The 24831-nt window shown below is 43.5% G+C and overlaps 1 protein-coding gene across 4 annotated transcripts in view; it reads right to left on the bottom strand.

The window, feature by feature from the left end:
• Nucleotides 1-1093: 1093 nt before the first annotated feature.
• The window catches only part of abl2 (c-abl oncogene 2, non-receptor tyrosine kinase), a gene marked incomplete at its 5' end in the record, with an annotated part of 28259 nt that continues 4521 nt past the window's right edge, over nucleotides 1094-24831 (bottom strand). Inside the window, 11 exons of one of the 4 annotated variants that reach the window (XM_080017946.1) lie at nucleotides 1094-6213; nucleotides 7721-7903; nucleotides 8282-8371; nucleotides 11274-11426; nucleotides 11550-11734; nucleotides 11956-12133; nucleotides 12373-12457; nucleotides 12756-13028; nucleotides 13492-13787; nucleotides 16742-16906; nucleotides 18059-18271. In XM_080017946.1, coding sequence (XP_079874072.1) covers nucleotides 4382-6213; nucleotides 7721-7903; nucleotides 8282-8371; nucleotides 11274-11426; nucleotides 11550-11734; nucleotides 11956-12133; nucleotides 12373-12457; nucleotides 12756-13028; nucleotides 13492-13787; nucleotides 16742-16906; nucleotides 18059-18131 — 3513 coding nt within the window. In that variant the 3' untranslated portion in view covers nucleotides 1094-4381. Of the gene's footprint in view, nucleotides 6214-7696; nucleotides 7904-8281; nucleotides 8372-11273; nucleotides 11427-11549; nucleotides 11735-11955; nucleotides 12134-12372; nucleotides 12458-12755; nucleotides 13029-13491; nucleotides 13788-16741; nucleotides 16907-17207; nucleotides 17362-18058; nucleotides 18272-24831 lie in introns of those variants that run through there. The other 3 variants (XM_080017945.1, XM_080017947.1, XM_080017944.1) reach the window with 3 other exon arrangements.

The raw sequence follows: 24831 nt of genomic DNA, 5'->3' as shown, positions 1-24831 counted from the left end.
TGTTTAATGAGTCGGGAGTGACGCCGGCGAAAGAGCGGTCCCGTTCGCTCCTCGCGAACCGCAGCCGGGTTCCCTCTCACCCGAACAAGCTCCTTTGGCATAACTCATGGAAGAGTGTGACCTTGTTTCCACGCTGCACCCCCCCCCCCCCCCACACACACACACACACAATAAATCATTTTTGACGGAAGTAAATTAAATGTTGGATTCGCACACAAATTATTTTGAGAGAATTGTCTGGGATCCAGTTTGCGTTTGTCAGCCCCCCCCCCCCCCCCCCTCCAAAATAATAACAATAATAATAATAATAATAATGATAATTTGGACAGAATCAAATCATTCTGGTGGTAAGTCCATACACGACTCAGAGCCCATCCACTCTTCTGACTCTCGCTTTATTATAGCAACCGAGTCAAATCACTACAGAGTCGGGCAATTGAACGACTCTTTTTACTGAGTGACTCGCGAAAAACGCTTCCATCTTTCGTCGGTACTTGGGTTGAGGAGCGGACGCCCGGCGCAGGGCGGATGATGATGATGCTGATGATGATGATGCTGATGATGATGATGCTGCTGCTGTTGCTGCTGTTGCTGCTGTTGCTGCTGCTGCTGCTCCAGGGTCAGAGGCCGGGGGGAGGTCCCCGACGATCCCAGGTGGGTGTCTATATAGGGAATGATAAATAAACGATGTAATAATCACACCCATATCTGGCTAATGTGGAATACACCTTTACCAAGAGCAGTGGTCCTCAACATGGGCTCCGGGGACCCCCACGGGCCCTTCCAAGCAGTTTGCAGGGGGTGCCCAGAAAAAATTACGAGTTAAACATCACCGTTATTTCATTTACAAGACATTGGTTCAATTACAGAATGTACAATAACTGTTTGGGGTTTTTTTTTAAATCAGAATTGATCTGTTATTTCTCGAGCAAGAGCATAAGCAGGTATGGGAATTTGGACTAAATTGTATCTAACAATATGCATCTTCTCAAACTGAGACAAAATCCGATTAAAATTCTTTGATAAAATATGCAGAGAGAAACATTTGGCAGACACAAATTAATGTATCAAAAACCACATATTATTTGTCAATATCTTTATTATTTACAATCGTTTTAACACTGATAAGGAGAACTTCACAGTAATATAACATATTATGTGAGCTTTAAATAATAAAAAAAAAACACACACAAAATATATATATTTTGTACAATAAAAAAGTTAATATGTTAACATCTCTGCCATTTTTCATCCCTGTTTAGATTCACATATTTTATTGTGTGTGTTTATGTTCTCATTGCACTCAAACAACTGAAGAAGTGGCCTTTGGTATTATGTATAGTACATACATATTCTCCAGTACTGTTCTGACCAAACAAGGAGATAAAGACAACAAATACATGACATAATCATGATGTATGATTTACAATATAAATACAGGCAGCATAAATAAACACCATCCATCCAAGATCCTCAGAATGAGTAGAATATCAATTTGTGGTCGGCTCAAATATTATATATGCCATGGGTCCCGGTATCAGAAACAATGTCTACATATATTATGCCTTACATTTTTTTTATTTTTTTTTTCCTTTCAAGAACCTTTGTTTCGTGGGTAATTTCAAGGTCGGCATCTTATCAGATTTAACTTCTTCTACAACAAAGTGGCTGGAATTGTGTTTGAGCCCTCAATGAGGCTAGATATAGTATTGGAAAACTAAAGATGCATTAAAACAAAGCGTAACAAGGCATCTCAAGTGGCCAAATTGGTGCTCGGCCATGGTGAAGAATATCACAGACATCAATAGTTCGAGGCAGATATTTTTTAATCAGATTTGTTTTTTAACCAGATTATGTGACTACGGAGCAGCTTGGGGTCTCTCTACAAACAATCTGATGTCCACAAATAAGTTACCAAATAAAAGTAGACAAATTGCACTTTTCCTTTTCAAGTTGGATTTGGACCATAAACCATTCAGACAATGTTTTGATTATTTTTAAAATCACAAATAAGATGTTTTCATGGTGTATTACACGTTTCCATAACTATTCTTGCCCTAATAGTGCACTGAACATCAAACCATTCTTTCTCAAAAAAGGCACAATGAATCATAAGGTAATTGCTATCGGGGGGCCCTGGCAGCAAAATGCCATGTCTAGTTATTTAACCCATACAGCAAAAAGAAATATTAAAATTTTTTGTTTGGAAAGAGCAGGAGCATTTCATCAACTAGAGGCACATTTGCTGATTTGAGTTGATCTAATGAGCAGAATTTAAATATGCTATATAAATATTCTAAAAACGGTCATGGAAATGTATGAATAAATCTTCTGACCATTGAAAGTAAATAATGTTGACATTTCAAGTGTTATAGGGCTATGTTTAAACATTAAACAAAAATATTTTGATGCCATATGGGTCCAAAAAGCAATGTGGCTGAGGCCATATCCAGTGTACGTTTAGATTTGAGCCAAATTGTCGAAGATATTAATAAAAATTGATGTCGAGAAAGATGAGGCTTGTAAATTGGCATGCGTGTCACCAACATGGTGCAAATTATAGTTTGTAAAATGTTGTATACTGGTAATGCTGACCCCATATGTGCTCAGAAAAAACCCCAAATGTTAACTCCATGATACATAGTGTAACCAGCATCAGAACCATGGATCAAAAATATGACTAAAACAATGACGCCTCCTTTCTCAACAGAAGAAATATAGACTCATGCTGTTAAAAAATTCTACTGGGTTCAGAACAAAAGAAAATAATACATTCATAGAACAGATATTGAGATGGGGGCTTGAACGGGCCTCAGTCTTATGGTCTCTTCAGTCGACAAAAAACTGCTCTGAACAAACATCCGACCACACGTAAAACTTTCTTTCCTGGATATGAAATCAATCAAATATTTACATAACATTTTGTTGTCAAAATAGGTCTGTGCTTTAAAAAACAAAACAATAATTTAAAATTCAAGTTCTTACATAGACATTCTAAAAAGCATCTTTTAAAAACCAAATAATGTACAAATCGCTCATGTGCTGAAGACATACTGCAGTTTGCTTGTCGAGAGATCGATACTGTGTGATTCCTGTGAGTAGTGAGTGTGTGTTTGCAGTGCAGGATATGAGGCACTGAGGCCACGACAAGGCTCTAGGGGATCCAGCACTGTCCATACTTGCAAGGACACTTTTAGATTTACTTGTCCCAGTTCACCTCTCCATGTGCTACCCTGTGCTCTCTCATCACTGTACTCTTCCTTTTATGTAGTGTGCAAGGAAATAGGAAATAAATATCTTTAAATGCTTATGAGATAGGGGATTTCTCTCCCAAGACATGTGGCACTGTGCTGTGGTGAGAGCATTAGTCAAGTCACATCAGAAAAAGGGTTGCGGCGGATTCAACACATAAAATGGCCCAATATTCAACTGAAATATGCCCCCCCCCCCAACAAATGATCTTTTAAGCCACAATTCTGACACAATCATGTATGTACTATTCATTCATTTTAAACTTTTTACGTTTCATTTTTGCCTATGTATAAACAGCCCATTCAATGGAGCTTTCCAATGTCACCCCTCCAATTTCCACGATGAAATTATTATTTATAGACTGAAAGCCATCACCCAGATGCAAATATATCAGAATTGTCAAACTAGGGGTCATTCAAATATAATTCTGAATCAGATTTTTTTTTGTTTTCGGGATTGAATTATTACATCAATAAATACTACTGATTACAACTTCAGAAATACTTTTGCACATGGGTCTACACAACTTTTAGATCCATCTGTGAAGACACGGTCGAGTCCAGCAAGTCGAAATTAGAAGTTTGAAAATTCACGCTAGGGGGGCTCTGAAATACTGTAGGTATGGCAAAGTACTCATCAGATGATCCCCACAGATACATAATGAAGCATTGTCACTGATCTTGGCTTGCGAAACTGGCACCTTAATTTTCAATTTTCAGTGTAGGACATACTGATGTAAATACATTGAGCTTATTCTTTACCTACTCTTTGGACAGGCTACACATAGCTGATACAATCCACATTCGGTTATCAAGAAAGGCTTAGAATCAGGAGGGGCAAAACATTTCATGATGTAACTCAAACTATATAAAGTTTGGTGAAAAACATTTTGTACGTGTACAGTTCAGAGCAACATTAGCGTCCACACTGGCATGTTTATGGAACAGTTCTCTGTAAACAATAAAAAAAACAAAAAAAACAAACATTTGTAGTGATTTCTCTGAGGTACTAGAGAGATTCCTCTCACATTGTCCCCCTAAAAAAGCGTATATTAGAACCGGAACATGAAAAGGGTGAATAAAGCCGAGCTGTTGAGAGGGCAAGGGCCCAGCCAGTCTCCTCTTAGTGGCTACCTTTGCACCAAATCACTTATCTCCTTAATACAGCTGTGCAGGTTGTCCAATGCAGGGCTGGAGCTAAGACTGCTCATCCCTACACCTCCAGAGGAGGAGGCTCGCAGTTCCTGCAGGCTGAGCTCCAGCTTCCCCACTGCCTCCCGGAAGGCAAACTTGTTCCTCATCTGTGGGATGCAGTCCACATAGCCGGAGCAGTAGTCTAACAGCTGGTGGCCGGTATCCAGCAGCTGACTGCTGGAGGGGCTCTCTGAGCTGGCATGGAGGGCACTGCTCAGGCACTCAGCGCACCCCAGCAGTGCCTCGCGGCTCACCCGCTTGAGAGGCACCCTCTCAGTCTGCTGCCTGGTCCGTCGCAGGGCCACTTTGGAGCCCGCCGAGAGTGTTGTGTGTGAGGACGAGGCAGTGGTGGTGGCCCCATTGGCCAGTTTGGTGGGAGTAGTGTTGTTATTGGTGGCAGAAGACAATGAGGAAAATGTGGAGGAAGAAGGTGCAGGAGGCACTTGTGGTGGTGGCACTGATGGTCTACCCACCCCGGATCCTCCTGACGTTCTCCCAGATCTATGACCTTTCAATGTGTCTCCATTAACCTCGACAGGTACACCTATCTGTTCCTCACCATCCCCACTGTAAGAGTGTGAGATGCTGCGCAGGGTGGGAGGGGGAGGGGGAGCACACTTGGGCTTGACCAGCCGCGGACGGTCTCTGTCGCCTTGGTGCTCCGACAGCAGTTTGAAACGGTTCCCCTGAGAATCCACTCCAACAAGATGTACGTCAGCTGGGCTGTGCTTCATCGTGGGGGAGATCAAGACGGGGACCTTGTGGTTGTGAGGGGCAGCACTGGCAGCAGTCAACACCCCCCCTGAACCAGAAGTCTTGGAAGGAGAAGACCACGCCTGCTGCCTGTCCCCGCTCTCCTCTCTACTCTCCCTAACCCGGGAGAGTGTGTCCGACTCACCTGCTTCGCTACCCACCCCGGGCCCCCTTACCCCCCCTGATGCACCCCGGGGCAGCAACTTAGCTTTAGGCCTCTCCCTGATCTGTGCCGTCCCCTCATCCATCCTCCTCAGCAGGGTCTCCGAGGGTCGTGCGGCACCATTCTCAGGTTGGGAAGTGGTGGAGGCAGTCCTCTCTAGAGGGGGTTTAGCATTGCGGTTTCTCGGCAAAGTCAGAGCCATGCGCTCCAGGTCAGGCAGCCCAGCTGACATAGAGGAGGTAGAATTGGACCTGGGGAAGGGCTTGGGCCCCCCAACCATGTTACCACCATCCTCTGAACAAGTTGACTTCCCTGTTCGTAGCCCCAGGGTTCTTTTTATCAGTCTAGGGGTAAAGAAGCCAGCCAGGCTACCCCAACTACTGCTGCTGCTAGCTACCTGAGAACCAGAGCCCCCACTCGTTGGCTTATGTCCAAATGTGGCACCACAGCAACGGGATTGTGTCTGGGTGGATTCCCCGTGGGAGTGGGAAGGGGAAGCAGAGAAGCCCCCCAGACCATCTGTTTGTGGTAAGGGAGGAGGTGCACTGAAGGCAGCAGTGGGCTCGTATTTCTTATGAGGCTGCGTCTCCATCTCTCGGAAGGAGCTGCTCCTCTTGGGGGGCGTAGGGAGACTCTGTTGGAGTTGAGAGGATGGTGAAGATGATGAGCTGGAAGACTTCTTCTTCATGAAGGAACTAAAGAAGCCGGTCTTTCGGTCTCGTGTAAATGTGCCTGTGTCCTGCACATCCTCCAGCAGGCTGCTAGGAGACTTGTCTCGTGACTGCTGTTTTCGGGGTAGAGCTGGGGAGCTGCCCGATCGACCGTCCCCTCCTAGCAGAGCGGATACCAGACCTGGAAACATAACACAAGGGCAACATGGTGAGGGAATGCTATATTTGACAGGCAAACAAATTCATCTTCTGTTAAAAATTTTTGCAAATTCAATTGCAAAGACATTTCACTGCATATATGTATGAACATATGTGACAAATAAATCTCTTAAATCTTGAATTTGCATCCATTCCATTAAGGGCATCCAACAGATATAAATCAGCTAAGGTCATTTGAAGCCTTTCAGTTTTCTTACAAACGAATGTCAGTTGTTCTTTCAGGGTATGGTGTCCTTTTTATATGAATACTAAAGTTTCTATTTGCTCACTGCAAGAGAACAGAAGATGCATCTAGTAAAAAGGGAGGGGACATTTATAGACAATTAAAGACAACTTAAGCTTGTGGAAGATGGGATGATGCATATACCCCAGGGAGAAACATTTAAGTACTTCCGGAATGAGTATGCAAGCATGCATGCAAAAAACAAACAAATATGCTTGTTCATCGCTAGTGGAAATATTGGATAACTTCACTCAAGATGCAAGTAACAGTTAATTGGCAAGACATATGGTTATGAGTGCAGGCTTGTGCACTAGCAAACACTTCCAACTATGATGGGAAAGGCCGGCAAATATGTGCCATATCTGTAAATTCCACCCCACCAAAGTAATGTCATTTGATCAAATCTGAAACAAATGAGCTTGATGGCCACGCTTCTGAGTCATTACCATGTCTATAATTTAATGTTGAATTTAGAGGGGTATAGAAGACAGCATTGTTATATCCGTACATGCAAACCTACAAGTATTAAAACAGATAACGATTAAAAATGCATACTGATTTCAGCCTTAACATTTTGTTTTTCCTTTCTGATTACATGACTGTATGTAGAAATCTAGCTGTTGCAATACTTTGTTTACTGGTGCTTGTGACGTGAGGCAGGTTTGCAGTGTGTTCATAGCATTTTTGAAAGTTTGCATTCATGAACAACAACAAGGCAGCTTATGAGACAAGGGCAAGGTTAGAAGGGGATGCAAATACAATTTCTTTGGGAAGAATACAATGGAAAAAAAATGTTTATTTTCACATAAAAACCAATCATATTCAATAAAATATGATACACTGTCATGCAAATGCAATTGATAATTTTTAATCCATGATGGTAACGTAATTAGTAATAAAAGACATGACACAAACCTTCAATCCCCAAAACAACACATATCAAAGATTAACATACACAAATACTAACTGATACTTGACATTAAATAATTTTGTAATAATCGGCGATATGGCGAGTTCCTCTGTGTATGCTATTCCACTAGGTGAGATTCTAGGCTGGTGGGTTGATTGGAAGCCGATCAATGGTTGTGATTGACACTGTCTTCAAGGAAGATCGCTCCCCTTCTCCTCAGGCGGCGGGCTCTGCGACGCTGCAGTTGAGGGCTGCCTGAAAGGGCGCGGTCTGCTGTACCTGAAGGAGCATTACTGGCAATAAGATTGTTACTGGGGAAAGCAATGCCGCCTGTACCTGAGTGACCGTGCGTCCCTTGGTCTGTCCGTCCGTCAAGCCCCCCCTCAATGTTCTCCTTGTTTTCTGTGTGCTTGCGGAGGGTACGGGATTTTGATGGCAGTAAGGGCATGTCGTGGCCAAAGGAGGGCAGTAGCTCCCCGTGACCAGAGGAGGCAGTCTTGCACAGCTCCTCTGCTACCTCTGAGATGGAAAAAGAGGAAAGGAGACAATGAAAAACTCTATAACGCAGATACAAAATGTGCAATTTTTAATGGTAAAAAGTTTCTGAACATGCAAAATTATAATTCCTTTGGATGATTTAAGGTTTAATTGTTGAATTTTTAACAACACTTGTCATTTGTGTGAATGAGAATTGCATCGATTGGCCTTTTTTAAACATGATATTTGTTATCAGGTATGGAAAAGAGATTTCAATCTGAAAATTGAGGGGACGCACACACACACACACACACACACACACACACACACACACACACACACACACACACACACACACACACACACACACACACACACACACACACACACACACACACACACACACACACACACACACACCTTCAGATATACTAGAATCATGGAACATGGTCTCAAACGCCTGGTGAGTCTCTGCAAACGAAGGCCGGTCCAGAGGGCTCCACTGCCAGCCTGGTAGGGACACAGATATAGCTCCAGTCACAGACAGTAAAGGTGGTACTTCCACATGATTTTCATCATTTACTCAACAACTCAAGTCAACATTGGATAAATAAATATTTCCTTAAAACAAAGTAGGACAGTCAGGCTGTTGATCCTGAACATCACCTCTAATAAATATGAAGCTGACCACAGCTGTCGAAAACATGTGCAGACCTGCCAACAAATATATACAAATTGATCTCATCTCATTGATCTCATTAGGATGATTATAGTTCAGCTTTCAACACCATAGTTCCCACCAGACTGGCTGTCAAGTTGTTGGAGCTAGGATTGAATGCTCCGCTGTGCACCTGGATCCTGGACTTCCTCACAGGCCGCCCCCAGGTGGTCAAGGTGGGGAAGTACATGTCAAGCTCCCTCACCCTGAATACAGGATCCCCCCAGGGCTGCGTCCTCAGCCCCCTACTGTACTCCCTGTACACACATGACTGTGTGGCCAGGTCCAGCTCCAACACCATCATCAAGTTTGCTGACGACACCGTGGTCGTGGGCCTGATCACCGACTGCGATGAGAAGGCCTACCGCGAGGAGGTGGCTGACCTGTCACTCTGGTGCCAGGACAACAGCCTCCACCTGAACGTCAGCAAAACCAAGGAGCTGATTGTGGACTTTAGGCGTGGATCACAATCGAGGACGCACGCGCCCTTGTGGATTAATGGGACTTCTGTCGATAGGGTGAGCAGCTTCAGATATCTGGGAGTCCACATCACAGAGGACTTAACATGGACTGTTCATACAGACACTCTGGTGAGAAAGGCGAGGCAGCGTCTCTACCACCTCAGGCAGCTGAGGAAATTCCGGGTCTCGGTGAGGATCCTCAAGTCCTTCTACTCTGGAGCAGTGGAGAGCATCCTGACAGGCAACATCACTGCCTGGTTTGGGAACTGTACTGCCCAGGACAGGCGGGCCCTGCAGAGGGTGGTGCGTTCAGCTGAACGTACCACTGGAACTACCCTCCCCCCCTTGCAGGAGTTATACACCAGGAGGTGTAGTAGCAGAGCCCGTAGGATCATGAAGGATCCTCATCACCCCAACAACGGACTGTTTCAGCTGCTGCGGTCAGGCAAGCGCCTCCGCAGTCACGCAGCGAGAACAGAGAGACTGAGACAGAGTTTCTTCCCTCAAGCCATCAGAACTGTCAATGCTGACCTCACCAGGGGTCCTAACTGAGCCATACACTAGGCTCCACTACCTACTGTACTGTATGTAGCATACTGTACCGCATACTGTATCACTGTTCAGGGTTGTTCGTGATGCCGTATTGCTGCGCCGTACTGTTGTATACTGTGCTGTATTATCCCAAACACTACCTCACACTATTCACATTCACATGCCACTTTAATTCACATGCCACTTTAAATGCACATATCTGTATATACATAGCCATATTCCTTCAACCTATTCCATTTTATTTCAATTTATTTTTTATTGTATTTTATTCTATATATTTTTTATCTTATTCTATAAGTATTCCACTTACTGTATTACGTTTTAGGAGTCAGTTAGTCGGTCTATTAGAAAGGAATTTTCTACTTTTTATTTTATTTTATTTTTGTACTTTTTCCTAGGACTTATTGTGTGCTATCACCGGGTGCGTTGCATTACATTTCACTGCATATATGTATGGAAGTATGTATATGTATGTGACAAATAAAAAATCTTGAATCTTGAATCTAAACCCCTTGAAATGCATCATCTTGTTTAGTCTCAATTTTGTCCCATTTTCATTCATTTGTATGTTCATAATAAAACATTGACTATTAAATATCTTTTACATTGGCGTCTGATGATTTTAGGTTTATATCCGTGATCGGAGAAATTAAATTTTGTTATCATTTTGTTTCATTGGGTATATCTGTACCTCCATGACAAATACATTATGTGATCTGATCACGCTGACCTGATAGGACAGCTGCACATATGTACTACCGCTGCAATTTTCAATTTCCACAATAGTGAGATTGATGACTTTGACATTGTGCGTTTCTTATTGTTCATTATTCACTATGGAACAACAATAGAACATGAAACTGTCCCTGAATTTCAATAAAATAAAACGTGGAACGGTCACTGAGTTCCAGTAAAATAGAATATGGGACTGTCACACAGTTTCAATCCAATTCAACCTATAACTCTCACTGAGTTTTAGTAGGACACAATATATAACTAACATGGAAATGACCAGTTCAAACTTCAAATTAAGTCTCTTTGAGTTTTAAGTGCACATAAAGAGTACATTTCTATTATATTGATATAGTAGAAAGGTACTTGCCATTCTAAAATAAAAAATTATTATAATAAATGGCCGACTCTTCTCACTCTCGTTCACTGAAGTCCTCCTTCACTCACAGTGCATTAAACCAAATGAATCAAATCGAATGACTCATTTTACTGAGTGACTCGTAAAGTCTAAGAAGGGTCAAACCTTTTGATCACAAGCAGAGCTCGTGACGTGCACTATGAACAACCAGACCAGATGCTCCGCTGGAGTGACAACGATAGATACAGTCTGCACAACTTTAGAATATTGTCAGGAGATGGATATTTAACTGATCTAATTTTCTTCGTTTATCTTCAAGTACCTCCAAACAGTCGTCATTTTCTTTCTTCCGCTCTCTTTTGAGCGCCAACTATGCAATACGTTCCATTAAGTTGGTATCGGGTTTGATTATCCGAGCATTTTTACGAGTACAGTAGCACAGTATCCGGTGTGCACAGATTCCCTCCCTCCTCTCTCCTTTTTTTGCATAACTGACCAAGAATTAAATGGTCGGTACAAAAAAATGCATACAGGCTGGCAAGTCTGCATGTGTTTAGTTGGTGTGAAAGCTTCCAGTGAGGTGCTACTCACATGCTCTCATGAGTTCGTAGACTTTAGGAGGACACCCCTCGGGCTGCTCCATGCGATACCCTTTCTCTAGGAGGTCGTAGACCTGAGAGAGGTCGATACCGGGGTACGGAGACATGCCGTAGGTCGCAATCTCCCACAGCAACACCCCAAATGCTGAATCAGAAAACATGTCATGGAAAGAAAAAAAATAAATTCAAACAGGGTAATTAAAAAATAATAATAATTACAATGTGGAAGTGGTGCGTGCGTCTGTGAAAAGCATGTGTGTGTGCCCACCCCAGACATCAGACTTGATGGAAAAGGTGTTGTATGCCAGACTCTCTGGTGCAGTCCATTTGATGGGAAACTTGGCTCCTGCGTGGGCGGTGTAGGTGTCTCCAGTCATCAACCTGCTCAGGCCAAAGTCTGCCACCTTCACCACGTGGTTCTCCCCTACCAGGCAGTTCCTGGCTGCTAGGTCCCTGAAAGAAGGTGAAAAGACACATGAAGGGCGACCTAAATATGTGCAGAAATATCTTCACGCACACCAACACATGAAGGCACACATACTAGGCCAAAAATAATTCTCTCACACACACACACACACACACACACACACACACACACACACACACACACACACACACACACACACACACACACACACACACACACACACACACACACACACACACACACACACCTGTGTATGAAGTTCTTCTTCTCTAGGTATTCCATGGCGGAGGATATCTGGGTTGCCATGTAGAGCAGCACCACAGCATTTACCTCCTCCCTGTCACACTCCCTTAGGTAGTCCAGCAGGTTCCCATGGGGCATGTACTCAGTCACAATGTAGAACGGAGGCTCTAATGTACACACACCTAAAGGAAGGGATGGAGTCAATAAGCACGTGTAAATATAGCAGGGAAACCTTTTTTTGCTCTCTAATAATGGGGCATTTCAAATATCAAAAGACAAATCGTAGGAAAAAAGTAGAAGACGTAGAAAATATTGGAAAGAAATCGTGGCAAGATTTGGTTTTGAGGTGGCATGTTAAATTGAAATCCTATAAACAAACATGGGTTCACCAGCACAACATGGGTTATCCATGAAAACTGACCTAGTAGTTGAACCAAGTTAGGATGTTTGACCTCCTTCATGACTGCTGCCTCCTTAAGAAACTCTTCAACCTCCATGGTATCCTCCTGTTATTGGCAAAACGTGAAAATAAAAAGAGAATTAGACAAACAAAAGGATTTAACATAGCACACACTTGGAATTATTTTGCAAGCAGCACCAAAAGACACCTGCAGGTGGCAACCTACAGCCACTGTGAGTAATTGTCCATATGGAAAAGAGCTGCGACCAAGCAGAGACCTAACCCCCCAAGAAATAGGACAATCTTTTATCAAAAAAATAGATTAAAAAAAACAGAACAACAACAAAAAAAAAAGACAGAGGATCTAAAACAGGGATGAGCTCTGCGAGTTTTGGCCTGCTGACCTTGAGTGTTTTGACAGCCACTGTGAGATTGTACTTTTTCCACACTCCCACATACACCTCCCCGTACTGGCCCCCGCCCAGCTTGTGCTTCATGGTAATGTCCGTGCGCTCCATCTCCCACTTGTCGTGGATGGGAGACACCCCGTACACGGTGGGCTTGTTGCATTTGGGCGCCGGGTAGTGCAGTGTGGTGACCAGGCCGTCGGCCACAGTGGAGTGGTGGTGCACAAGCTCCGCCAGCGTGGCAAAGCGGCTCTCTGCCGTCACGTACACCTGGAGGGGTGGAAGGGTCGGGGGGGGGGAGGGGAAGGAGAGAGGAAATGTTTTACAAAGCCTGCACTAAGACTAACACTTTTCCGAAAGTAAAATCAGAGAATTATAGTTTTAAAGCCGTTCAACATAATCAATATTGCTGAAAATTTTAAATCAACATACTGATCTGCTTGGAAGGTATTGTTTACATTTTCAGGGTATTTCAGGGGATCAGATAATTAAATGTATTGCTTTAAGCCAAATTTTAACTGTTACCGATTTTTGGACAAATCATCTTTAATTGTCTTAGTCTAAGGTAGAAATAGGGTAGGATATGAAATAGATGTTCCCTTTTGGTCAGATAGGATGGTGAGTGATTAGGAATTGTAATAAATCGAACCAGTAGTTTTTCCCCCCATAAAGAACTTCGAACAGGTAAGTAGAAGGACTTTCTTGCATTTCTCTCCAGAGCTAAGCGAGTTACCTTCCCATCCGAGGCGGTGTTGATGCGGTAGTGGTAGACTCTCCCCTCGTAGCGGAGGGAGATGGAGAGCTGGCCGGGGCTGCTCTCGCTCTCCCGCACCAGGAAGCTGCCGTTGATGAGCGAGGAGAGCAGGTACTCGGCGGCGCTGCGCGACACGGGGCCGTGGTACCAGCTGTGCTTCTCCAGACTGTTGACGGGCGTGATGTAGTTGGAAGGCACCCACCCCTGGCCGTTCTTGGAGCGCACTTCGCTCCACTCGCCATTCTGGTTGTAGCCCAACACGCGCAGCTTCTCACCTGGTTTCGAGGGAAGCGAAAACATAGTGTGGAATTACTCTCGGGATTCTCCGCCGGCCCTTGCGTGGGGGGAGTTTATATTGCTAGAGCATGCCACACAGAGATAGATCGAGTTTTATTTCGGCTTTAACTCCTGTGTTTTGGTCGGAAAATGGTAAACCTACTTGGTTGTAAAACTATATCTGTAGCTGATGGTCTGATTTCCCAACTCATTGACCTATTAACTATTTTTTTGTTCAGTACTATATACTGAGCTTTCTCGCTTCTGTTTCAAGTGGTGTTGAATTAAATAAAAAATAGACTGCTTCAATACAGGATATGAGAGGATGATGATCACCCATTACCCGCCCCTGTCGTGGCGCATTGCTAAGATCACATGAGACCGAGGAGACAATGTTATGTTCCTGTTACTCAAGCAACATCAAAAGTTGTGAAGCAATGACGGGTCCTGCTTGCTTTTACATGTTGCAACTTGGTCTGCGTGTCCATGACGTCAGCACCGGAGACAGGAGGGAGCAGCACGGTGAAAAATGTAGAAGAACATGGTAGCAAAAGAAACAAAAAAACTCCCCACAAAAACAGAACAAGAGCTAAAGCTAAAAAAGGATAACGTAACACATCCCCGCTAAACAACGTAAAGCATTTGTTGGCATCAAACAGTTTGTCAGTAAAACGTGACATAAAAAAAAAAAAAGTCCCAAATTTTTGGGAAAGCTTATCTTCCTTTTTGTTTATTCCATCTTAGCTGCAGTAGCAGATGAGGAGATGATGAAGAGGGGAATAGAGAAGGGGCGTGGGACAGGGAAGTACGAGATAGAGAGAGAGAGCGCGAGCGCGAGCTGAGAGCAGGGGCAATCAGTGCCCCGCTCCCGGGGAGAGAGTAGCGTGACAGTGAGCTAGCCAGGCAGAAACCAAACAGGACGGCCTTCCCTTGGGAGGGAAACTGTCTGTTGACCCCTGGTCCCACTCATCTTCTCCTTTGCATCCTCTTTCTGTCAGTCTGTCTAAGTCGCTTCCTCTCACTGACGCGAGGCTACAGTTTTAAAATGAGTGTGTGTCCCGGAATACAAGGACAAGTTTTGGTAAAACACAGAAAACCAGCGCTCATATAAGTCTCCTTTTATAGTGGCTATATTCAAGTCAAGGGATTCCAAAGCACGTATTAAAAAAAAAAATTAAAAAAAAAAAAAGGGAAGCCTAACCACTCTGTGAAATGTTACACTAAGTACTAAGGAATGCAATACGACAGCGCGACACAGTAAAAAACTGGGAGAACCCGGTCATGTCAGAGAACAAGCCTCCCAGAAGAACAGACAAGCTGCGACCGGCCGGCGTATGAGCGGAGGAGCTGGAGATTCACCACAGACCTGAGTCCCACAGAATTAGAGGCATGGTGATGTGCCTGTTTCTGTGTGATAGAGAAAAGGTGGGGGGAAAAAAGGGAGGGGTGGAGAATCTGTGCATGCATTTGTGGGGGGGGGGGGGGGTGGCAGGAATCTAACATTTACTCAATGAGTCAGGGTCTAAGAATCACTTCCGTCCACAGCTGCTGCTGTGGAAGTATTAAAATGAGGGACAATTAACACACTCCACCATGTTTAACACTTTGGAACAGTTAAGGATCAGGCCTGCCTTTCTCTGGATGATACTATGTGGATATTTTAAGCTCATTACTCAGAGGGTTAGCCCGTCCACTGGTTAAGTGCTGGTCAGACGCCAAAAAGAGGTGTAGACTAGACGGAGAGAGGATTAACGAACAAACAAGGGTCAAAGGTGGAAGGATCATTCACATTCAGGCAAACCCATCAGCTACCACAATGAAATTACAGTTTTTTGCCAAATAAAGCTTTGAATATTCTTAACCTACAGTATTGTATCAAAGTATTTGGGGAACAATACTGGGAGGGAGACTGGATTTCTTTAGCTAGTCATCCTGGGCTGGAGGAGTGGCCGCTGCTACAGCTGCCATCAGAAGATGAAATGGAAGAGGTGATCGGGTAACTACTATTGCTTCACAACATTCCAATGGTGAAAATTCACTCCTGCTCATTAAACACTGTCCTTCATCGTAAATACCCGTTCTCAATCCGTACATGACTGTGACATCGACAATACAGATAGAATTTCAATGACGCCTATATGGTAAGTTCAGTCCTCCCTGGAGAGAAGAAATGACAAGCGGCCAAATCAGCTAGGATCATACCAGGAGTTATAGTGAACCTTTCACTGCAGAGAAAACAAACAGAATAAATCATTCCAATATTTGAGAACAAACAGGCCTATTACAGAACACCGCCCTTCGCGCCAACCATCGATGCCAGTGGTGTTGTTCAGCTAGGCGCGGTTCAGGATGATGAAGCAAAGCAGAGAGGTCGCTATGGAATCATCAACACTACACTGGGTGGCGTTGCCTGGAGCGACGACACAAAGGAGCGTCTATTGATACGGCACAACAGGTTTCTGCCGTATCAATAGACGCTGCTTCGCTCTCCTCTATCTAAACCTCACTTATCAAAACTAAGCAGTCGGCTACAATGTCAGCTGCAATGCACAAACGAACGTGTCAAACGTGCAGCAAACTATTGAAAATGACATGGTTCCCTGTGCCTGCCGGGCACCAGGTCGGGTTACAGTCCAGATGGTTGTGATGATCATGTGTATTTACCAAACCTTTATGGATCATACTGCGAGTAAATAGCAAATCTTAGCACCCACAAGGTGAACTGATTTCGGAACAGAGATGAACCTTTCGGATGAACACTTAGGACAAATTAAAAAAAAAAAAAAAAAATTCTTATTCACACCTAATTAAAATCCTATTGCAGTAGTTCTTCATGCGATATGATGAATAAATCTATGTTGGAATCGGCATCATTGAACGGGAGGGCAAGAGAACAATGATCAAGGCTCGACGAACATAAAAGCTCTATGGGTACTTCAGTCTCTTGGCGTACCTTTGGTTATGCTGAGCGTGTTGTCTCCGCTGGCTACAAAGTCGTAAAGTGCAACGAAGAGGTTGGGGTCGCTCTCCGCCGCCCCCAGCAGATTCTCCTTGGAGCTCCAGCGCACCGCCTCCGTCAGCGCTGCAGAGTCCAGACCAAACGGACGATGGAGAGCTTCTGCGGGAAAGAAGGGAGACCGGGAAGAAGAAAATAGCGTGAATTTAATGGACGTACCTGTGATTGATGGTACTAGAAGTCCCTGTAGAAATGATAAACGCGTGCGCACACACACACACACACACACACACACACACACACGCACACGCGGGCAGCCAACAAGGGCTGACTCGGAGAAACAGCTCAAAAGACCATCCTGGAATCAGAGGATCGCAAGCTCCACACCTTACATTACCACCACTAAAGCCTCTACCTCACAGAACATCCCAAAAAGCAAATGTTTCTGAAATGGTTTCTCTACCTGTCTGTCGGGGCTCATTCACCTCTTTGAACCCTACTTGGGGCAGACCGGTCAGATTCGCCCACTCATCCTCAAAGCTGCTGCTGGTCCCCAAGTACCTCAAAAGCATTACGATAACCAGCCCACTGCCTGGAGACGCTGCTACCACTAATAAAATGCACACACACACAGAGCTGCTCTGTCTGCCTCAGGTATGATCTGTGGCCGGAGGATGTGTGTATGAGTGTATTTGAGGAGAGGAGGTGGTTTGGGGAGGAGCTGTGAAACACTGCGAAACGTACTCTGTCACAACACCTCAATGGTAAATACACAAATCGTTGCAAGTGTGCACACACCCACACCCACACCCAGACAGACACAATATAACTAAGCAGCTGCTGGTAATCTTCAGTACATGTCTGGACAGCTGCTGAGAGCAGGGTGTTGTACCAGAGGTACAGAGAACAGATGCTGAAGTCTATGAGAATTCTTACTTTATTGAGAAATTGACAGTTGTGTAAAAAAAAAAAAAAAAAAAGAGTACTAGATGTAGAACATAAGATACCTGAAAAAAGGTATACTCCTATAATATCTATTGTTTGAATCTCTGAATTACTTCGTAAGCTATGCATCCATGTTCCGCTTAAATTAACCACCACCATAGTCACAAATGAATTTGAACATCAAATTTATGTATTACACTGAATTTGTTCTGCAAAATATTTTTGCAATGAACATCAGATTGTACACTGACTTGATATAGAATCATATCGTGAGACATCAGACAGATTCACAGCCTATACCATGTTGTAGCAACATGCTAGACACTCGATGTTCAAGACAAGTAAGGACCTAAATAGGCACTCTCTTACCTTTGTCCTGCACCAGCATGCACTGCAGCGCTGCGGTGGCGGTAACTTGGCTTAACCACAGTTCCCAGTACATCTTCTGTCTGATCAGCCACCAGGCACAGTATCCAAAAAATAAAAAAAATCTGGAAATCTGCTTCTACAGTTACTGACCAAAGTGAAAGAAAGACAAAAAGAAAAGAGGAAAAAAAAAAAAAAAAAAAAGACAAACCTCCTTTTTCAAACCATCTTCCCCGGAGTCGGAGGAACGGCGGGAACGAGACCCCCCAGACAAAGTATTTACCCACGGCTCAGACCACCTCAATGCCTGGAGGTGCCAGCAGGGACAAGCCGCCTCCTTCTGAGTAGGAGTCTGTTGAGCCCACTAAGGTCTAGGCTAAAGAGGCCGGCCACAGGCTTTGATGTGGCCTAGGAGAGTCAGGGTTTCCAAGGTCCATCTGGGAAGTGCAGGGAGCCATGACTGCCATCCTCTGTGGTTTAATGCACTGTGAGGGACCGCGAACGCTGTGGTCGGAGAGAGTGAGAACGTAAAGGCGCATGGGAGGAGGGCGCATGTGGGCACAGAAGTACGGGGTCGGGCATGCGTATGGTATGGAGGAAAGTTGAGCTGACTCTGTTGCACGCGTGCGTGCGTGTGTGTGTGTGTGTGTGTGTGTGTCTGGTCCTCGTAGAGTGTGTGTGAGCAGGTCTTGTGGTCCACAGCAGATGGCTGGTTTCGTTCTACTAAGGGGGAGAGGTCCTTTTGACCCACACAGTCTCAGAGGGGAAATACTAGTGTGTGTGTGTGTGTGTGTGTGTGTGTGTGTGTGTGTGTGTGTGTGTGTGTGTGTGTGTCTCTCTCCACAACTGTCGTATGCAGGCTCGGCCAACTGTTCCTCCTCTTGCATACGTATCACTGTCCCAGAGAATGTTGTTATAATGAAATACTGATATTCTGTCACGCCAATTTCAACCACTTCCATACTGGGAAATGCATACTTCCAGTAAGTAAATTAAATTAAGAAGGTTAATTGATGAATAAACTGGTACCTGAATCCCAGCCAAGGAACCAATAATACAGATTTTATTTGCCCTACAAGACTTTGTAAACCCCTTTTAGCCCTATAATGGCTATGTCGGCCCTTGAATGACCCAACATTTTTCTTCTATATTTTATTTTGAATAAATACCTTAATTCAGGAATTCCTGGAATTTGAGATGATTCAAATATTCTTGTTTCACAAATAAAGCAAGAATATAATCATCTGGGTCATTTAGCCCCATTCTAGGGTTAAAACTTTTCTTAAAGCTGGTCCGTCACTGGTAAAAGCAAATAACTGAACACTGTTGCACTTCAGTAAGCTCCACTCATGTTTTGAGAGGTTTGATTGACATACCAGTTGGTATGCGTGGGGTACGAAGTGTGCCCGCCTGTGTGCCTGTACACGTGTGTGTGCACTGTGAAGTCTAGCACATGTGCGATAGGGAGAGACTGATTCTTTGTGTGAGAGCGGTGGGCAAAGTGTGTTCGAGAATCTGATTGGCAGGCCAAGCCTCCAGCACCAAGCCCGCTGTTCTTCTCCAGGACAGCTGGGACGGAGGTGACCCCGGCGATAACATTCAAGCACTAACATATACGCGTGCGTGTGTGTCCATTATAAAGCCTAAACTCCATTGATATCAACAGCAAAGCAATAACATCACTTACACACACCAATTACAAACAATACAGGCTATATCCGTAACATTGCCTAAAAGCAGAAGGTGGGAGTATTTTTAGCTGCTAGGGGAATTAAACACAGCAACATGACATTCAGAAACGACCACACAGAAAATAAGTGATCAGAGTTTGGGAATAAAAGGCTGGAGGAAGCCCAAACAATGAGCCCAGACAATGTCACGGATGAGAGCCGTGTACATAACAAGACGTTATGCAAGCCTATAGAGTACGCCAGATCCTGTGGCAGCAAGGGGAGGCGGAGGCCAGGGAGAAATAAAAAGGAAATTCACAGATAGTCAAAAGAAGGGGACGGCTAGGGCCTGGATGGTTTGGTCAACAACAGATTAAACAGATTTGTTTTCATCTTTGCTGGGTTTAATCTGGATTTAGACACATGTGGAACGGTCCGTTGAATCTGCTGCTGCGACAGTAATAAACAAACTGGATAGTATATTTTCTCTAAAACGCTTTTGTTGATAAGAAAGATGTGTTTGCCGTACTAGAATTCGGTAAAAGTTTAATTTACCAACTCACTCGCTCAGCGCTGTGTCACACAATTCGTTGCAGGTCTATCCAACTATGTCCAGAGACATTTTCGTCTGCACCGGTTGGTAATGCCCCTTGGAAATTGAAAATAAACTGACAGATTTCAGACTAATACGCGTTTGCGAATTGGTCTGGTGATGCCAGGCTAGCAAAACCCCTCAAACAAGTTAACCAGTTTTCGATAAGCATTCAGCAAAATAAACAAATAAATAAATATAAAATTATATATTATTGTTATTATATTAATGTTATTATAAAAAGGTATGACTAAGGTGGTTAAAAGTAAAGAAAATATAAACCTCATATTTCCCCCCCAATCAGTGGCACTAGTCATTACTTTTAGACTTTGTCCATCAAGAAATAACAAATCCTTAAGTGTTTCGTTAAGACAAACAGCAAAAGCAGTTTGTCGAGACACTGTTGCTCGTAAGCCTGCTATCCACAACAGAGCCTACGTAATGTTGTAGTTAATGCAGTGCCAATTACCAATGACCAACAGAAACATTGAACAACTTTGTATGTCGATAAAGTAGCATGATGCAATTTAGGAAACCCCAAAGAACCGACAGAGGACGATATACAGAGGCACTCTGCTCGACAGTGATTGGCTACTGCTGGACACAGTCTTCACTTGAGTTCAGATATTTTCAACTTGACCCATTGTGCAATACCCTCAAACAGACCAGAGTTATGGCAAATTGCGTCATGCCAATGACCTTTCATACACACGGACGTACTAACTTTTTTTTTTCAAGCCTATAACAACAGAATGCAACTTTGAAGTATTTTCCTGTTGCGATACAGGCACTATTTGATCCAATCGCCATAAAAATGCGTTTTGGAGCTGTATTAGCTTTGTATTAATCACTTGTTGGTAGAAACAGCAGCTCATTAAATCTCAAATGCAAAACATATTCACTGAGCAGTCTATGGTTTGACAATGTGGGCAAAGATAAGAGCCAACGACTGTTAATGAGTGCAGGACACAGGACAATAGCCTCCTTGATGACACATCATGCTCATGGGTTTGTTTGTGTGTGTCGAAGAGCCCTCAGTATTTGCTAAGGACCTCATATTCACTTTGTCAATTCAATGCCAAGCAGTCCGTTTGCGGGCTGAAAACACACTGTCTAATAAAACTGTTCAAATCAGACCGTCAGAGGTGCCAGTATAGTCATTATAGTTGTTTTCTGGTTGTGTACAAATTCATTTTCTCGCATAAACTCCCGTTCAAGACAACAGCAGATTCAAACTCATTCAACACACCTTTGAGTAAACAATTGTGAACAAACACATGTACTAATAAAAGGTGGTTGCCAGGGACGCCCGTGGATGTTCTCCGCTCGCACCTGACCATACAACCCCGCTGTCTGCTGCTCCAATTGAAACGCACCAATTAGGGAGTGGACTATAGCCAGCCAGGACCTGAGGGCCAGTCGCTCAGCCAGGAATGGAGAGGAATGGAGCCCTAACCTATATCTCAGCCAGCCCTGCCCAGCTCGACCCTCTGAGGGCCTGTTATGGGATAATAATGGGCTCTAAGTGCTTCCCTCTAGGCGTACCGACAACATGGCTAAGTGCTGTATTATGTGACAGTAAAGGGGATGAGCGCCAGATGAAGACTTTTAGGATGTTTCATCCTTCCGCAAGTTACATATATACAAATCATACCAGACAGAACCTGATGTTAAACCTCTGCCGATAATTGTCTCAACGAGGCTTCTGTGTGTAGCTCCCCAAACAACTTCACACTGGTGCCTACGCTAAAAGCTGCATTAACGATTGACATAAATAAATGGCAACTTTTGCCCCCCCCGCCCCCACTTCTTCAAGCTCTTTTGCAATAAGTGGATTTTACAGTTAGAAAACTGAAAACGCGGAGTCATTGTGAATGAATCAATTGATTAACACCAGCACAAGCAAAAGCAGTGTAATAACCTGTCATGCTGCAGGAAAGTACGATATCACAGAAAATTGTTCAAAAAGATTGCTGTCTGTAGGGGGTTGACCTTGTTAATATTACAAATCATTTTTGGGTATATTAGATGTTAGATTCTCTTCACCAGTCACTTGTTTACTCAAGCACAGACACTCAACAGGTACCATGGAGTCCTGTGCTCCTGGCCACAGTTTAATAGCAGGGGGGAGAATAGCCTATTAGCTCTGATGGAGCGTCAAAAAGAAAACAGCGTCAAAGCATATGCAGCGGTAGACTGGGCAGGTGATTCTCAGGGTGATGAGCAATATTTTAAAATCCTTCACGTTACAATCCTTTTATCCTACACATTCGGATTAATATGTACTAAACTGAAATATCGCTTAATGTAACTCTGAGGAACGTACCATGGGCAATACCATCAGGAATTGGGAGCATAATGCATGGACGTTAACCCTGCGCTCACATCAGAAGCCATTCATGTCCAATGAGTATTGGGCGACGGGAAACAACGGCATCGATTGCAGCGATTTTAGCAATTCTTACAGATTATCTGACGTGAAACTCCAAAATGAATTTTATTAGTAAAGAATGAATGGTTTATCATATAAATGACAGGATGCAATGTATCGTTTGTACTTCCTCAAGTATCCAAAGGCACTGGTACAGACACGCCTACCAGCTACACATCGTTAATAATCTCTGCCAGTGTTAGCGCAGGGAACAGTCAGACAGTTATCCTGAGGTGGGAGGGAAAGTGGGGGCATGACTGTGTCACATGGTTATTTCCACTTCAGTCTTGCTCAATCCCAAAGCCTGATTGAAACCCCTTGTTCCTCTCCGGCAGACAGGCACCTATTCAGATCAGACTCGAGAGTATCGATCTACATGATTACAGTAAAACGGGTGTTCTTCACTGCAGATCCGTCCATTCCTGTTGAATTAACTTGAAAGCGCAAAACAATTTGATCAGTCCCTGATAATTCCTGTAATGACAGAGAGGGGACATAGGTGTATTCACCACAACCAGATAGCCAGGAGCTCCTTCTCTTTTTTGAGAACGGTTTACATCATATACTGAGCTAAAATGGGTGTCTGACAGGCTAATCTGTGTGTGGTGTGGGTTTAATCTCCCTCATAGTGTAATAGACAAACAATGGCTCAAACCAAAGGATTTAACATCTACAGAACAGTGAAATACTCCGCCAGACAGACGAGAGCCCAAGTTTGCTAAATCAACATGGCACCCCATCATGCAATATCCTTGCAAATACACTGCTGCATTAAATCACCTCTTTAAAGCAACCCATTTCCCCACCGCTCACAAAAGGCAATTAACAACATAAGATAGTACTTAATTTATGACTTTTATAATGGTGAATGAAGTTATTACCTGAATGGGAAAATGACTACATCTGTGGGGGAAATCCTAGAATTGTAGTGGGCCGAGGAGTTTTAGTTTAACTTGACAACACTTGTTTGAGTCAGGCAAACTGTCAAACCCCTGCCCAACTTAAGGTTGTTGTTTTTTTAAGCAAGTAACCACCTCTACAGGTAATATGATTGAATATGTTAATAAGAAATGGAATAATTCAGTAATGGAAGAGCCATTACTTAATTAATCCTTCCTTATTAATTAATACCAAAAATATTTGGCAATCTGTTGCAGAGGTAAAAAGTGAAGAATATAGATGACATTAGGTATCAATGACAAATCAAATAATCAAACAGATCATTCTAATAATTATCAGATAGTTCTCTAATAGACAGTATGTGACTTCAGATTACAGGAGTGTTGTTTGGAGACAGTCATACAGGATGGCTAGATCACAGCTTCCAGGAATTTGAAGGAGAGTATCACAGGATAGTCCCCAGGAAGAGCTCCACTCAATTATAACAACTTCACTTGCAAGATTAACAGAATGTGTGTGTATGGGGATATCTCAACGGATTTTCTGTGTAGGGTTACATGTGTGTATGTGGACATGTATAATGGTTGGTGCACACACAATTTAGGCCAAGTCTCCAGCCTGCAACAGAGCAGATAAGCAGCAGTGATAATGTCAGCAGCCCAGGAACGATCCTGGAAGCAAATCAACACTAAACAGGCCTGGCATTCATCTAATTTCCCCCCCAGTGCACCATTACAACTAAAGTCTTCCCCTGTAACAACTAGAAGAAACAAACTAACATTACCCATCTATCTGGGTTTAAAGATACAATCTGTAAAATCTTCATATCGCCAAAAACCTGCTTTGATTGTTAACAGATTAATATAGAAACGAGTAGATCCATCATATTGCCTTTTAACAATTTGGTTCTTAAAAGTTATCTGTTCAACTGTTGCATGCAACCATAGTTTTGACACACAATATTTGTCATTTATGTCATGCAAATCTTGCATTAACTGTAAAATTGTCTTTCAATTAAAGCAAAGTCGATATCCAATGTGAGCACTGTAGTTTCGGCTTCATGCGTTTCTTTTCGGGCTGTAGGACATAAAACAGCTGAAACTGGTATCATCCATCCCTAGATGATATGGACTGGATATGTGGCATTCAGGAAGGGATGTTTTTTTCCAATTCTAAACCAAAC

The sequence above is a fragment of the Zeus faber genome, assembly GCF_960531495.2.
Source record: "Zeus faber genome assembly, chromosome: 1".
NCBI lineage: Eukaryota > Metazoa > Chordata > Actinopteri > Zeiformes > Zeidae > Zeus > Zeus faber.
Note: the sequence above shows the minus strand (reverse complement) of the source record. Positions and strands in the feature narration are given on the sequence as shown.